Source organism: Plectropomus leopardus, chromosome 6 (genome assembly GCF_026936395.1).
Source record: "Plectropomus leopardus strain MGB_pleo_1.0 chromosome 6, ASM2693639v1, whole genome shotgun sequence".
NCBI lineage: Eukaryota > Metazoa > Chordata > Actinopteri > Perciformes > Serranidae > Plectropomus > Plectropomus leopardus.
This window is the reverse complement of record NC_142181.1, coordinates 25,592,482-25,604,891: the sequence shown is the minus strand read 5'-3', so window position 1 is coordinate 25,604,891 and position 12,410 is coordinate 25,592,482. Positions and strand designations below refer to the sequence as shown.

Below are 12,410 nucleotides of genomic sequence, written 5' to 3'. Positions count from 1 at the left end.
ACAAAGGTGAAAAGTTAGACATTTTATTTCAACCAGGTGACTGACAGTGTGTAACTACAAAAAATGATAATATTCAGTGTAACTCAACAAGTATTACTACTGCATAATAATGAATGCTTTTACAGGGTGCCTGCAGGTCCTTAAACTGTCTTGATTTCAGTTTTATAAATATTAAGCCTTGAAAGTCATTAAATAGTCTCTACTTTGAATTTGTGAGTTATTTTATCCAATTTCATTTATCCATCTTTTTATTTCTTTTGTCAACAAGATTAAAGCTATTCTGTGTGAAAGGCCACATTTCTGATGTTACAAATCTTGAAACCTCCCACTTTATACTTGCTTTTACCTGTTGCCAAAATGTAGATTAACCCATTGAAACCTGAGTAAATTGGCTTCACTTGTGAAATAGTGAAAATCTTAACAAAAGGAGCAATAACAAAAAAAAAAAGAGAGAAATTTGGGTTAACTTTTTTTTAAATGTATTAAAAAAACATCAAATTTAAGGTAATTGAATTTTGGTCATTTGATTGGCTGCAAGTGCATGGTATTTGCACTACTTAAGTACAATATCACCAATAAGGCAGGTTCTGCATTATAATGTCATGTTTATCTTTTTTATTCTAGTTTATCTTGACCGTGCATGACAATTTTGTTGCACTGAAATCTTGCAGCCAGAAGCATTACTCTTATCAATTAATTAGTTCATATGAAATGTGCAGACATAGTTAGTAGAGTCAGCAGGGGCCCAAGAGCAAAACAATCTTTTGTCATTTTCCAAGAATAAGCTACATGAAAATGTTTTTTTTTTTGCCCACCTCGCTGCCTGATTGATATGAACAATATTTATTGGAAAAATGTCCATCAAATTAAACAACTGGTCCTTTCACAAAGTGCTTTCAATAAAACTGTGCCTCATGGCATGCACCCAGGGGAAGATAAATCTCATACCGCCAGTCTCATGATAAGTTGTCATTAGAAGGAGATTTACACTACAGGTGTCTTTGTACAGCATCTCGTCATCATACAAACTGGTGAGAAATTGATGGTGCAGTATTATCCAAGCAAGTCACTTCATCTCATGCAGCAGCTTTCTGTCTGTTGTGTTTGGCAAACCACTCATCACTTTTATCTTCAGCCATAGCCTGGAAAGAAAAACAAGTTTAAAAGCAGAAAGAGTACAGAGAATATCAAACACATGTTGCACATTTAATGTCGAGAGCAAAATATTGGAGCAACACCAACCTTATCAAGCAGCTCATTTCCTTTGGGGTCCACCATGGACAGTTGCCTGAAAGCCTCATCTCCCACAAAGCAGATCTCATGACCATCCTAAAACAAACACCTCCAGTTAACATTTTTAACAGAGACTCATTTTACTTGATTATACTGGTAATACACTTACTGGGTCAGCCAAAATAACCACTTCTACTGTGGCTTTTCCAGGAGTGTCCAGGCTGACTAATGGAGTGAGGATTTTCTGATTTTCTTTTTTCATCAGGGCTTCAAGGTCAGGCAGCTGTGGAATGAAGTAAAACATTTATGATGAAAATGTTGCTAATGACAATTATTTTTCTCCATTTATTAACAAACACAATTATGTATCCATGAAATAATATTTTACTTGTTCCCGTGGGCATGAAAACGCTATTCTCCCAAACGCTGTTCCATGATCTACCGTCCCGCTGTTATCATGAAGCTCTAGTTTGCACTGCAAAAAGACAAAAAAATACAACGGTTAGATTAAAAGACATCACTGATGCATTAACATAGATGTCAACTGTTTCTTTGATTTTTGACTCACTTGAGTGTCTCCAAATCCCATCAGCACGGTTTTCTTTTCGTCATTCTTTTCCATCACTTTCATTCCCAAGAGCGTAGTCCAGTAGTGGGTCGATCTTTGGAGGTCTGATACTCCGAGACAAACCTTCTGCACAGGGTCTGAGAAATTATCAAACGTCACAGGTTATCAATGACAGAGATACTAAAAGTATGCCACGCTTTAACACCCGCAACGCCTGAACAGAGAGCTTCTGCTAAATGCTTTCCTCCTAATTATACTGCACTTATTTCTGTGTCTGCTGCTCAGTAGTACAGCATGAAGGATATACAGTCAAGATGCAATTTTACATGCATGTAAAAAAAGTGAATTGAGTGCTAAGAAAGGATAACAAAGGATTTGTATTTCATCTTCCAATGCCAAGCTGTATTTTTGCGGGTTTTTTGATTTTCCTTGTTTTAATGGTTCACTTATAGCATGCACTGTATCAACATACTTTTTAGTCCTATCTTGTAGTAACCTCATTATTTTGTTTTTTTAGTGTTTATTGTTTTGTTTTGGAGTTGCATATTTTGATTCTGTATTTTTATTCTGTTATCTAAAGAGTTTCTGGTTAAATGAAGGTTAAATACATTTTTAAAAAAAAAAACAGATTACAAAATATGCAAATTAGATCAAATAAAAAATAAAAACACCTTTCATTCAAAGATGCTGTATGTCCATGATTGATAGTTGCACAGAGTAACTGAAATAGTATATTTACTGAAAAAATACAGAAATATAGCCCAATATGCACAATAAGAAATTGCACAGACATGTTACACCACATAAATGATACTGTATATATGTGATTATGAACAAACAGAAAACATATATACAACCCGAGGTCAGTGATGGAGACAGATACAACAACAGTGCTATATAATGTTATACTGTCTAGCGCCCTTTTCCGCACTGTGGGTGTCTGTTAATGAAGGAGCTGATGAAGCCCCTCTCACATCTCTCAGGGGTTTTTGTCCATGATTGACCAAACATGAACATGCATATAAAAAAAACCTTTGACACTCACCACTGGGAGGCTGCTCTTTGTCCACAAGGTAGAAAGAATATCCTCCTGGAGCCTGGGTCAGATACAGACCCTCTCCTACCTGAGTAAGAGGCCATCCCAAACGTTTAGCATTGTTTACAGCTTGGCTGGACTGCAGAGTGAGACCCTGAGGTGAAAACATGTGATAATACCCCTTTAAAAGACTGCAGTACTCTGTATAACACAGCATGGTGTTTCCAAATGAACTCTCACCCACCAAGAAGTCATTGCCAAGCTGATACTCTCCCACCCCATAATTGTATGTCAGTTCAGCAACAAAATGGTCATCTTCTGGGCCATAGCCAACCATCGTCTTGCTCCATTTTCCATCGTAGGGTCTGTGTGAAAACAGGAGGAGGGCAGCAGTCTGTTTTAAGATATTAGCAGCTCTGTAAAATTAAGTGTTGTAATACTTTGTGAGTGCAAAGTTCAGTGATGGTGTCTCATATGTACCCGTTACACGTTGCCTTGCAACCTTCTTCAAATTCTTCATGGCGTAGAATCTAAAATTCACGAGAAAAGATTAGAAAATAAGCATTTATTATAAGAACACATTAGTTTAAACACTCGAGTTTTTGTCACGACAGAAGAGGAATTAGCGAGCTACGTAACGTTGTGCAACACAAAAGTTAATTAATGCCTTCTGGCCGTTAAATTATGCTCAGAAAAAGTACCTTCATGCCCAGGACATCTCGGTAAAACGTGGCAGTTTTGGCTCTGTCACCAACTTTGAAAACAAAATGCAGCGCTCGTCTCAAAGCCATGTTTTCTTGACAGATAAAATGATGTCTGTGTCGCAGATCGATGTGCAGGAGATGATTACGCTTCCTCGATGATCGATTTTTCTGTCGTCTATTAGCTAAAAGAAAATACAAAAGAGCAAACAGCAAGAATGTATGTTTCCAAATAAATTATTCACAGTTATTATGTCATATTTTCTTAATTAATCAACATTATTAAATCATTAACAACAAACGCAACGAATGTACGCAAAAATAAAAAGTAGTAAAACTACATTCGCCACCCCTCGCTGTTCAGGATAATGGTTTCATCCAGTATGTCACAATCTCTCGCGAGGTTACAAATGAGCGATATCTTTGATTTAATTTTGTGTGGAAAATATTAGTATTGGTGTATATTAAAATGGAAGTGCTCCAACAGAATATTAGAAACACAGTAAGTTTTTACTGTCACTTTATCTAGATGTTTGGGACATTTGTGATAAACTGGATTAATAACAAGCTTAAGGAAGTAATATTTCAATATACTTCCATAAGCTTGTTATTTAAGCTTATGTTATTTATGTTATTTATTATTTATGTAAAGTATCAAGTTAAGCTTGTGTTGAAAACATTCAAGCAGGTAATTGATTACAAATGTGATTTTTGTGGGCTGAAAAAATAAAGTATTTGTCCCCCACCCATGTAATTCCCATGTAATTACACCAAAATGTTTTGGATTGATGTTGCCTACTTTCTAAAACAGAAACTTTAGATACATTTTGAAATAAGTAGATCTGATATAACGTTATATTGGGGCCAAGATAAGACTCAAATAAAAAACAAAAAAACAAAAACAAACAGTATTTTATATAATGTTTTATTATTTTGGGGAAATGTTCATGTTCATAAGAAAAAAAAGGTCAAACAATAAACTAACTTTTCTGCACTTTCAGCAATATAGGACACTGTTAGCTAAGGGTCAAGAACAAAAAGGCTATTATAACATGTAAGTTATTACATGATTATAGTATGATGTAACCTGGCAATATGAAATGTGAAAAATTATTTTTGTTTATTTGCTTTTTAGTTTTTGTCTTAATTTTATTTATTTTCTGTTTTGTCCTGTCTATGTATCAGTGCCTTTTTGTAATAATCTTGCATTTAATAACGTTTTTTTTACTTAAATAGCAACAACTTTGAGCGTTAACTTAATTAATAAAATAAATATAAAGAAGAAGGAACCTCAAAAAGACTTTGATTGGTTTGGTAACTACACAGGGAGCAATTAATTTTACTAATGAATTAGATTAATTTTGACACATACATGTAGTACTCCCTACACTACAGCTGGTGGCGCTATGCAGGTTAGCTTGGTGTTAGCATCTCGCGCTGTGAAACCAGGGAAGAAGAAACGAAACAAACATGGCAGCGTACATGAGGAGCGTGATTTGCCTTGTTTCCATTGAGCGAAACGTCTTTCTATCAAGGAGAAGCGGCGTTATTGTGGAGTCAAAACGGTATGTCCGCGGACTGAGGAGGACACCTGTCCGAGTGGTGTTTCCCGACAATGAGACGGATAAAGTCCTGAAGCCTCAGCCAGCGGGGCCAAACGTCAAGAAGAAGGAGGAGAAAGTCACAGCTTCAATAAAACATCCTGAAGAAAGAGACGCTGTTAAAGTGAAGAATGATGCGCAGTCAGTTACAAAACACGCTGTTACAAAGGATCAGATTGATGGAGTGCGCTTTGAGAGGGCTTTCCCCGGAGATAAGAGGCTGGCGTAAGTGTCACTTCATGAAGGCAACAGTTAGCCTTTTGAAACCTGAGAAAAATTGGCTAAATTTATTTCTTAAAAAAAAAAAAAAAAGAAGGCACTGAAGAAGGCACTAAGAAAAAAGTTACAAGAAAATTACCTGCAAATTAGCAATAAATTAGGTGTTATAATAATAATAATAATAATAATAATAATAATAATAATATAAATTTCTATTACTTTTTTCTCTCCGTCTCTCTTTTAAAAACTACTTTCCAGGTCGTTTAATTTTCATGTTTTACCAATTTCTTGCTCATTGTCTTTTATCCATGTTTTTGAAATAAATAAATAAATGAATAATCAAACTGATCTGCTCAGGTTTTAAAGGTTTAAATGCTTATGAAAAGCATCTGAATCCAGCACAACAAAACTGATGTCAGTCAGGTCCAGGTTTCAGAGGGTTAATGACATGATGGACTCAGAAAATAAATGGTGGGACAAATATTTAGATGTTTTTTTCAGCAAAAGTAGCAATATTAAAGTGTAAAAATACTCTGCTACAAGTAAAAGCTCAAGTAAAAGTACAAAACTATTGTCATCTATGTAAAGTTCAAAAAGTAAAAGTAGTCATTATGCAGAACGGCCCATCTCACAATCTTGTATTATATTACTGGACTGTTATTAGTGATGCATTAATGTTGCAGTTAGTAAAGGAGGAGTTCATTTAAATACTTTTAAGGATATCTGAAGCTTTAATAATACATTGGAAGTTATTATTATTTATGTTGTGTAGAAAGCTGTTGGGTAATGCTACTAAGTACATAAGTGCAGTTTTAGGTACTTATACTGCACCTGAGTATGTACATTATATGCTACTTTATATTTGTACACCACTACACCTCAGAGTGTACTTTTTTTGCACATTTTTGACAATTACAAGTGACTTTCCAGCGTGATATAACACACATGATCAGTCTACAAAATATAATGTATTTATAAATTATAATGTATTTTTTCAGATTAAAATACAGCAGTATGAACGGTAGATCAATTATCACAACTGCGACTAGTTACAGCAGTAAAATGATGGTTAAGATATATCAGTAATAACTATATAGTAATATAATATATGATATTGGATGGTTGAAGACTGTGAACTACCTAAAGATAACATCAAATGTCTGGTCAGATTTATAATTTTGTTTGCTCATTGTTTGATCAGACTGCTAGATTTAATTCAAACTGTTGTCCATTTTAAACAATACACAACATTTACCATGTGAGAAGTTTGGCCTTTTTTTAAAAATTAAAAATAAAAGAAAATGTTTTTGTCGAGAAATGCTTATATTCCTCAAAGCAAGGTATTCAAGAAAGCATATTTTCGATATGGGATTTGGTGCCAAAATACAGATAGCTTGTTGGCAATAGTACTGAAAAAAGCAGACGATAAATAAAAGCACCATGCTCGTCTAATCAGTACGTTAACTGGTTGCAACTGTAAGTAGATTTTGCTGAAAGTAGTACTTCCATACTTTTTAATACAGGACTTAAACTGGAAGTTACATTGATTTAAGTAAATGTTTAAATTTGGATAGTATTCAGAAGTTTCAAACCATCTTTCTCAGTCGACAGTTTAATTTGCTGCCTTTTGCTCTAAACATAAAAGCTTTGTAAAAATGTTTTCAAAATAGTAATTCTAGTGATTCATACTCACACTGCCTGTTATCCTTCTCTGCCTCTCCATCTCCTCTCGCCTGTCCTTCAGGAGGGTAGTGAGTGTTGCTCGTTCCAGGACGTTCAGGGAGCATCAGGGTAAAATCCTCCTGGAGGGCCGCCGTTTGATCTGTGATGCCCTGGATGCTGGAGCCAACCCACAGATGGTGTTCTTCAGCACGGTGGACCGGCTCCGAGAGCTGCCCTTAGAAAAACTGAAAAGGGCCACGCTCGTCAAAGTCAAATTCGAGGACATCAAGATTTGGTCCGACCTCGTGGCTCCACAAGGGGTGATCGGTGAGGGTCACGTTTTGTTTTGGTTCTCTATAAAGCTCAGGTGTTGTGAGATGTTGCTGACTTCGACCTCTTCTTCTGCAGCTATATTTTCTCGTCCGGACCCGTCACGATTAAGCTTCACAAATCGAGGTCATTCAGTGCCACTGTCCCTGATATGCGACAACATCCGAGACCCTGGCAACCTTGGGACGATGTTGCGATGTGCTGTTGCTGCTGGCTGCCATGATGTCCTGCTCACCAAGGGTATGCTTATCAATTACAGATGTGAACGAGTGAACTTCACCTTTTGAAAATGGCTTTGCGTCTTTGCTTGTGGTTTTCAAATGTTTGTTTTTCTTCACCAACAGGTTGTGTCGATGCTTGGGAGCCTAAAGTTCTGCGTGCAGCGATGGGCGCCCATTTCCGCCTTCCCATTCATTCCAGTTTGGGCTGGGAGGATGTGGAAAAACACCTTCCTGAGTCTGTGACTGTCCATGTGGCTGACAGCAGCTGCGGCGTTGACAGAAGTAAAGAAAAAGAGGATTCACAAGTTAATGTGTCTTCCAAACTGTCCAAACCAGGAGACTACGGCTGGATCAGCACGAGGCCTAATCACAAAAACATGCGCTATGAGGAATATGATTCTGACTCTGACTCAGATTATGAAGATGAGGGACTTTCACTTCCCAGAGTGGACTCAAAGGTGTACCATGAGAGCTGGGCTCAGAGTCCCTCTGCTCTTGTGATCGGCGGAGAGACACATGGTTTGAGTGTAGACGCCGTCCAGCTGGCGGAGAAAACTGCCGGTCACAGGCTCTTTATTCCTGTCACCCCTGATGTGGACAGCTTGAATTCAGCCATGGCCGCCAGTGTCCTTTTGTTTGAGGGCAGGAAGCAACTGTTGAAACTAATGCAGACACCTGGAAGGAAAGGGAAAACTAAAGCTGAGCAGCAGTTATGATGTTAGCACTTAATATCATTATGTGACTTCTGGTGTATACTTATCCTTGTTAATAAAAACTGAACTCTATTATTTAAATTTCCATTCTCCATCCTGTTCTGCTAATAATAAAACATTGAAGATTTGTGAATAATTCATGTTCAGTGCCTCTGAGTTTTGTTTTTTTTTCAGGGCTGCATCCAAGAAATATTTTCATTATCAGTTAATCTGCAGATTCTTTCGATTGTTTTCTCCATAGTGAAAAAATCTGCACACTCAAATCAGTGCAAAAACCATGTTTACTATGCAAGATTTCAGTCAGAGACCTTCAAGGAGTAACAAGTGGAATCAGCAGTATAAGGAGCTGGGAGAACATCACTCGATTAGCCTTAATGCAGAACACTTGTGTCAGTTACTGAATCGGGGATTGTAGTCCTAGGGAAAGTGACTACAAAATGAACACAGTTTAACTACAGAGACAGTCACAAACCAAGCAAAGCAAAATTTACCATATTTACAATCGAATAAACAACAATTGAAATAGATGTCGTCAGGCTTCAGCCATTATTTAACACAGAACACATAAAATCTATTAAAATTATGTATTCATAACAAAACACTTACATCAAAATCCTCATTCAGACTCAGGGGTTGCAGTGATCCTAAAGAGTGGATCCAAAAAAGCTCTCTCTGGCATAACCTGTCCAAATCAACCCCTCTGTGGAGCGTAATCTGCTCTATGCCCTGGCATTTAAGGGAAGAGATGGTGCGTGGGTGCTCATTAAAGTGACAGGCTACAGGGTCATTCACAGCTTTGCGTCCTATGGAACTTTTTTGTTCCCTGATCTTTGTTTTAGGGTGCAGGTAGTCTTACCAACATAAATCTTATCACATTTTAACGGGTAAATTATGTTTTTTGATAATTCCCTTCACAGGAAATGTTGGCTCTCTCCTAGGATGTCTTAATTCATTGGTTTTCCAGGTGTTGTGGCACTGGGCACACTTACCACAAGGATAGAAATCTCAAGTACGGTTCACCATATGTTTCCTGTAGAAAAGTTTATCATTAAGCTGGTGGTGAGCCTCTCAGCTTTGTACCTACATGCACAGCTGAATCTTTTGACTTTAAAGCATACCTGTTTTTGATGATGTTTGTGTAAATGCTTTCCACATTTTCCTAGCTGCTGATACTGCTGATTGCACTTGTAACCTGTTATGCCTTAAAGAAGGTCTCTGACTGAAAGCTTGCATCGTAAACATGGTTTTTGCACTGATTTGAGTGTGCAGATGTGCTTTTTTCACTGTACATAAACATTTAAGAAAAATGCCCCTAAATCTCCATAAATGTTGGTTGATGGGGTGTTTTTTCTTCCGTTTTGGTTGTTGTACAACTGGTCTTAACTTTCTTTCTGTGTGACATAAAAAAAAATTCTTAAATCTAACTTGCCTTACGCTGTAGGAACCTTGTAATAAATCTGGGGTCAGAAAACATTAAATGACCTTCCCCTGCACTCAAAAAAGTCAGACTGAGCAACCCTTTAACAAAAAAAAACACATTACCTATCCTCCTTATAATTTTCACACAGTTCCTAAAAGCTTTTAACAGATGCATACACTTGAAAGAAAGAGACTGTTGTCTATCCGTTTATGTCTGCAGCCATATTGTCTATGCAAATATGCAGAAGTCACTACACTTCCATCCCAACTGGAGTCTGGTTACTGTCTCCCATGTTAAATGCAAACGTTGCATTAAGCCCATGAGTCTGATTTAAATACTTCCAACAAAAGACCCGGTGAGTCATTGCATTGTGTGTGTTTTACATATCCAAGAGCTAACTTTATTGATAGAACTTATACGGAACAAAAATTTGTGCTTGCCAGTGAATTTTTAATGGGCGTGAGAAGTCATGACTGAAGAAACAGAATACAGGGATTTATACATTCAACACTTTTCAGATGCCATGTCTGTGCCTTCAGAAATAACCTGGACCTGTTCATTAGGGGACCTTCACAGAAAATCCTCATAATGACTTTGAGATGAGAACCACCATTAACAACTGGCAAGAGATGACTTTCACTCACGTCATAACACGCACAACAAGACACAGGGGTTTTTAAAACATCAGTCATTGGTCTGTTACATGAAAGTAATATGTGATCTTTACTGTATGTGCACCTGTTTGTTTTTTTCTTCTTCTTTAAATAGGGCCATAAAGGCTTACGGCTACATCCAACTGAGGGTTCAGCACGTTTGCACTACAAGAAATACAACTGTAAAAATGCATTTTATTCTTTCTCAGCATCATTCAGAAAGTAACAAGGATCTCGCAGACAAAAGAGAAAGCAAAGAATCAGCTGAATAAGTAGGTCCACTGGGTAATTCTCTGGTTTTCTCTAGAGTTCAGAAATGCTATTAAGTGAAAAAAACAAAACAAAAAAAAAAACTTTCTTGCAGCCAAAAAAAACTCCATATATATTACTGTAGGGACTATTGTCAATGCAAGGCACCACAGGAGAAAGAGAGGACTCCATGAAAAGAGAAACATGTCTAAAAAAATGTTAAAATGTCAGTAAAAAGTGAGACATCTCTCTAACAGTCTGACAGAGTCAGGGGGGAGGTGGGAGAGAGAGTGGGAGGCTGGGAAGGGTGGTCAGGGTTCGATGATGGAGTGAGTCCCATATAGTATGTCCCATTTATATTTGGACTTCCTCTTTAGATGGGCTCTGGTTTGAGCTTTTCAGCCAGGAAGTCGCTGACAAATTGCTCCACTACGGCCGGCGTGATCTCCTCCACGTCGCGAACATATTTGGCACGGGCCGACATGTCCAGGATGGTGAGCAGAGGTGCAGCTTCTGGGAGATTAGTGTAGTCCCGCAGGGAGTCACTCATGTCATCCTGTAGTAAAAGAGAAAAGAAACAGTTATTAGGTGTGATGATGATACAGTGGTAGATTTCTCACATGCATGGACGGATTACTGGGAACAGGCCCAAACCAGAACCTCTGCTTAAAGTGACTTATTTACATGTCTTGTTGGAAAGTCAAAAAGTTGGGGTTTTTTTTGTAGCTCAGTAGCAGAGATGGATAATGACATAATGGGCCCCTGGATGTGTAAAAAGCCTTCTATATACTATAATATTTGATGACAGTTTCAGCTGTTCTTCTTCTTCTATGAGTTAGCTGCCAGCTGCATCTAGCTGCTTTTTAATCTCCCAAGGGTGGGTCGCACATAATAATAGTAATACATTTTATCTATAAAAGCTCTTTTAAAAGAACTCAAATACACTGTACAAAAGTAAAAAAGCAACATGAACATAATTACATAACACACAAATACACAGCAAACAAATTGACCGCATACTTAAAAAACAATATTTTTTTAATTACAAAGCCCCTTTCCCAGCCACAGAAACACCCGCTAACATCTGACTTTTCTGTGTAATGGGAAAGCTTGCAATCTGCATTTACACCTGGGTCAAATGAGTCTGCAGTTGTCATGGATATTTATCAGCTCAGGCTCTGTTGGCAATGATGGAAATACAACACCCCGATGAACGTGCTAATTTTAGCCCATTAACCAGCGATCTGCAATGATGTGCTGACACCAAATATTGTCCATCTCCGCCCAAGCTTCACTCAAACATTGTTGCAAATTATTCGAAGTCGAGTTTAAAAGACAGACTGAATTGGTAAAGAGATAAAGAAAAGATTAAGTACTGTAACATTTTCAATTTCCTGCGCATCCATAATGTTGAACAAGTCACACCAGAAAAAGAAACAGAAAAGCGTGTACACGGCTCTGCTCTACTGGCAACAGAAAAGTCTATAGCCTGTTTTTAGCAGGTTTTCCCATGTTTAAAAAAACAGTGTTCTTATATTAATTCTTTTGAAAAAGGGGTATAACATGTTGTCACATGTCACACTCGCCCCAACATCAGTCCATTTCTCCTGACTGTCCCTTCACACAGACAATGATTGGACACTGTTAGTACTTCCACTGCCAGCTTAACGGTGAGACAACTCTGTCCCTGATTCCACAAGTGCATCTCTTATAAACAATAGCGAGGTAAAATAAAGGTGCCACATGCCTTGAACAGGCAGTCTAAAAGGTGCAAGTGACTTTACAAAGAGGATCTGGTATAAGG

At 37.6% G+C, this 12,410-nt stretch overlaps 3 protein-coding genes across 3 annotated transcripts in view; 1 reads left to right on the top strand and 2 right to left on the bottom strand.

The window, feature by feature from the left end:
- Positions 1–9: 9 nt before the first annotated feature.
- On the bottom strand, positions 10–3,730 carry glod4 (glyoxalase domain containing 4). The gene is made up of 9 exons (XM_042486663.2): positions 3,539–3,730; positions 3,318–3,367; positions 3,082–3,202; positions 2,847–2,991; positions 1,802–1,938; positions 1,622–1,708; positions 1,403–1,516; positions 1,243–1,329; positions 10–1,142 (listed from the first exon to the last, which is right to left on the bottom strand). The coding sequence occupies exons 1-9, from the start codon at positions 3,626–3,628 to the stop codon at positions 1,077–1,079; spliced, it is 897 nt and encodes a 298-aa protein (XP_042342597.1). The 5' UTR covers positions 3,629–3,730; the 3' UTR covers positions 10–1,076.
- Positions 3,731–4,959: 1,229 nt separating this feature from the next.
- On the top strand, positions 4,960–8,424 carry mrm3a (mitochondrial rRNA methyltransferase 3a). Its single transcript, XM_042487166.2, has 4 exons — positions 4,960–5,364; positions 7,103–7,347; positions 7,429–7,590; positions 7,695–8,424. Exons 1-4 carry the CDS (start codon positions 5,009–5,011, stop codon positions 8,285–8,287), a joined length of 1,356 nt encoding a protein of 451 aa, XP_042343100.2. The 5' UTR covers positions 4,960–5,008; the 3' UTR covers positions 8,288–8,424.
- Positions 8,425–10,072: 1,648 nt separating this feature from the next.
- Positions 10,073–12,410, bottom strand: part of nxn (nucleoredoxin) — a 76,666-nt gene continuing 74,328 nt past the window's right edge. Inside the window, exon 8 of the mRNA XM_042486680.2 lies at positions 10,073–11,162. Coding sequence (XP_042342614.1) covers positions 10,980–11,162 — 183 coding nt within the window. The 3' untranslated portion in view covers positions 10,073–10,979. The remainder of the gene's footprint in view (positions 11,163–12,410) is intronic.

Excerpts from the sequence above, each read along its gene's own strand:
- glod4 (XM_042486663.2), bottom strand. The coding sequence starts at position 3,628 with ATGGCTTTGAGACGAGCGCTGCATTTTGTTTTCAAAGTTGGTGACAGA. Across the intron at positions 3,203-3,317 it reads TGCAAGGCAACGTGTAACGG|ACCCTACGATGGAAAATGGA; the intron begins GTACATATGAGA and ends GTTTTCACACAG. Across the intron at positions 1,517-1,621 it reads TTTCATGCCCACGGGAACAA|CTGCCTGACCTTGAAGCCCT; the intron begins GTAAAATATTAT and ends TTCATTCCACAG.
- mrm3a (XM_042487166.2), top strand. The coding sequence starts at position 5,009 with ATGGCAGCGTACATGAGGAGCGTGATTTGCCTTGTTTCCATTGAGCGA. Across the intron at positions 5,365-7,102 it reads CCCGGAGATAAGAGGCTGGC|GAGGGTAGTGAGTGTTGCTC; the intron begins GTAAGTGTCACT and ends CCTGTCCTTCAG. Across the intron at positions 7,348-7,428 it reads GGCTCCACAAGGGGTGATCG|CTATATTTTCTCGTCCGGAC; the intron begins GTGAGGGTCACG and ends CTTCTTCTGCAG.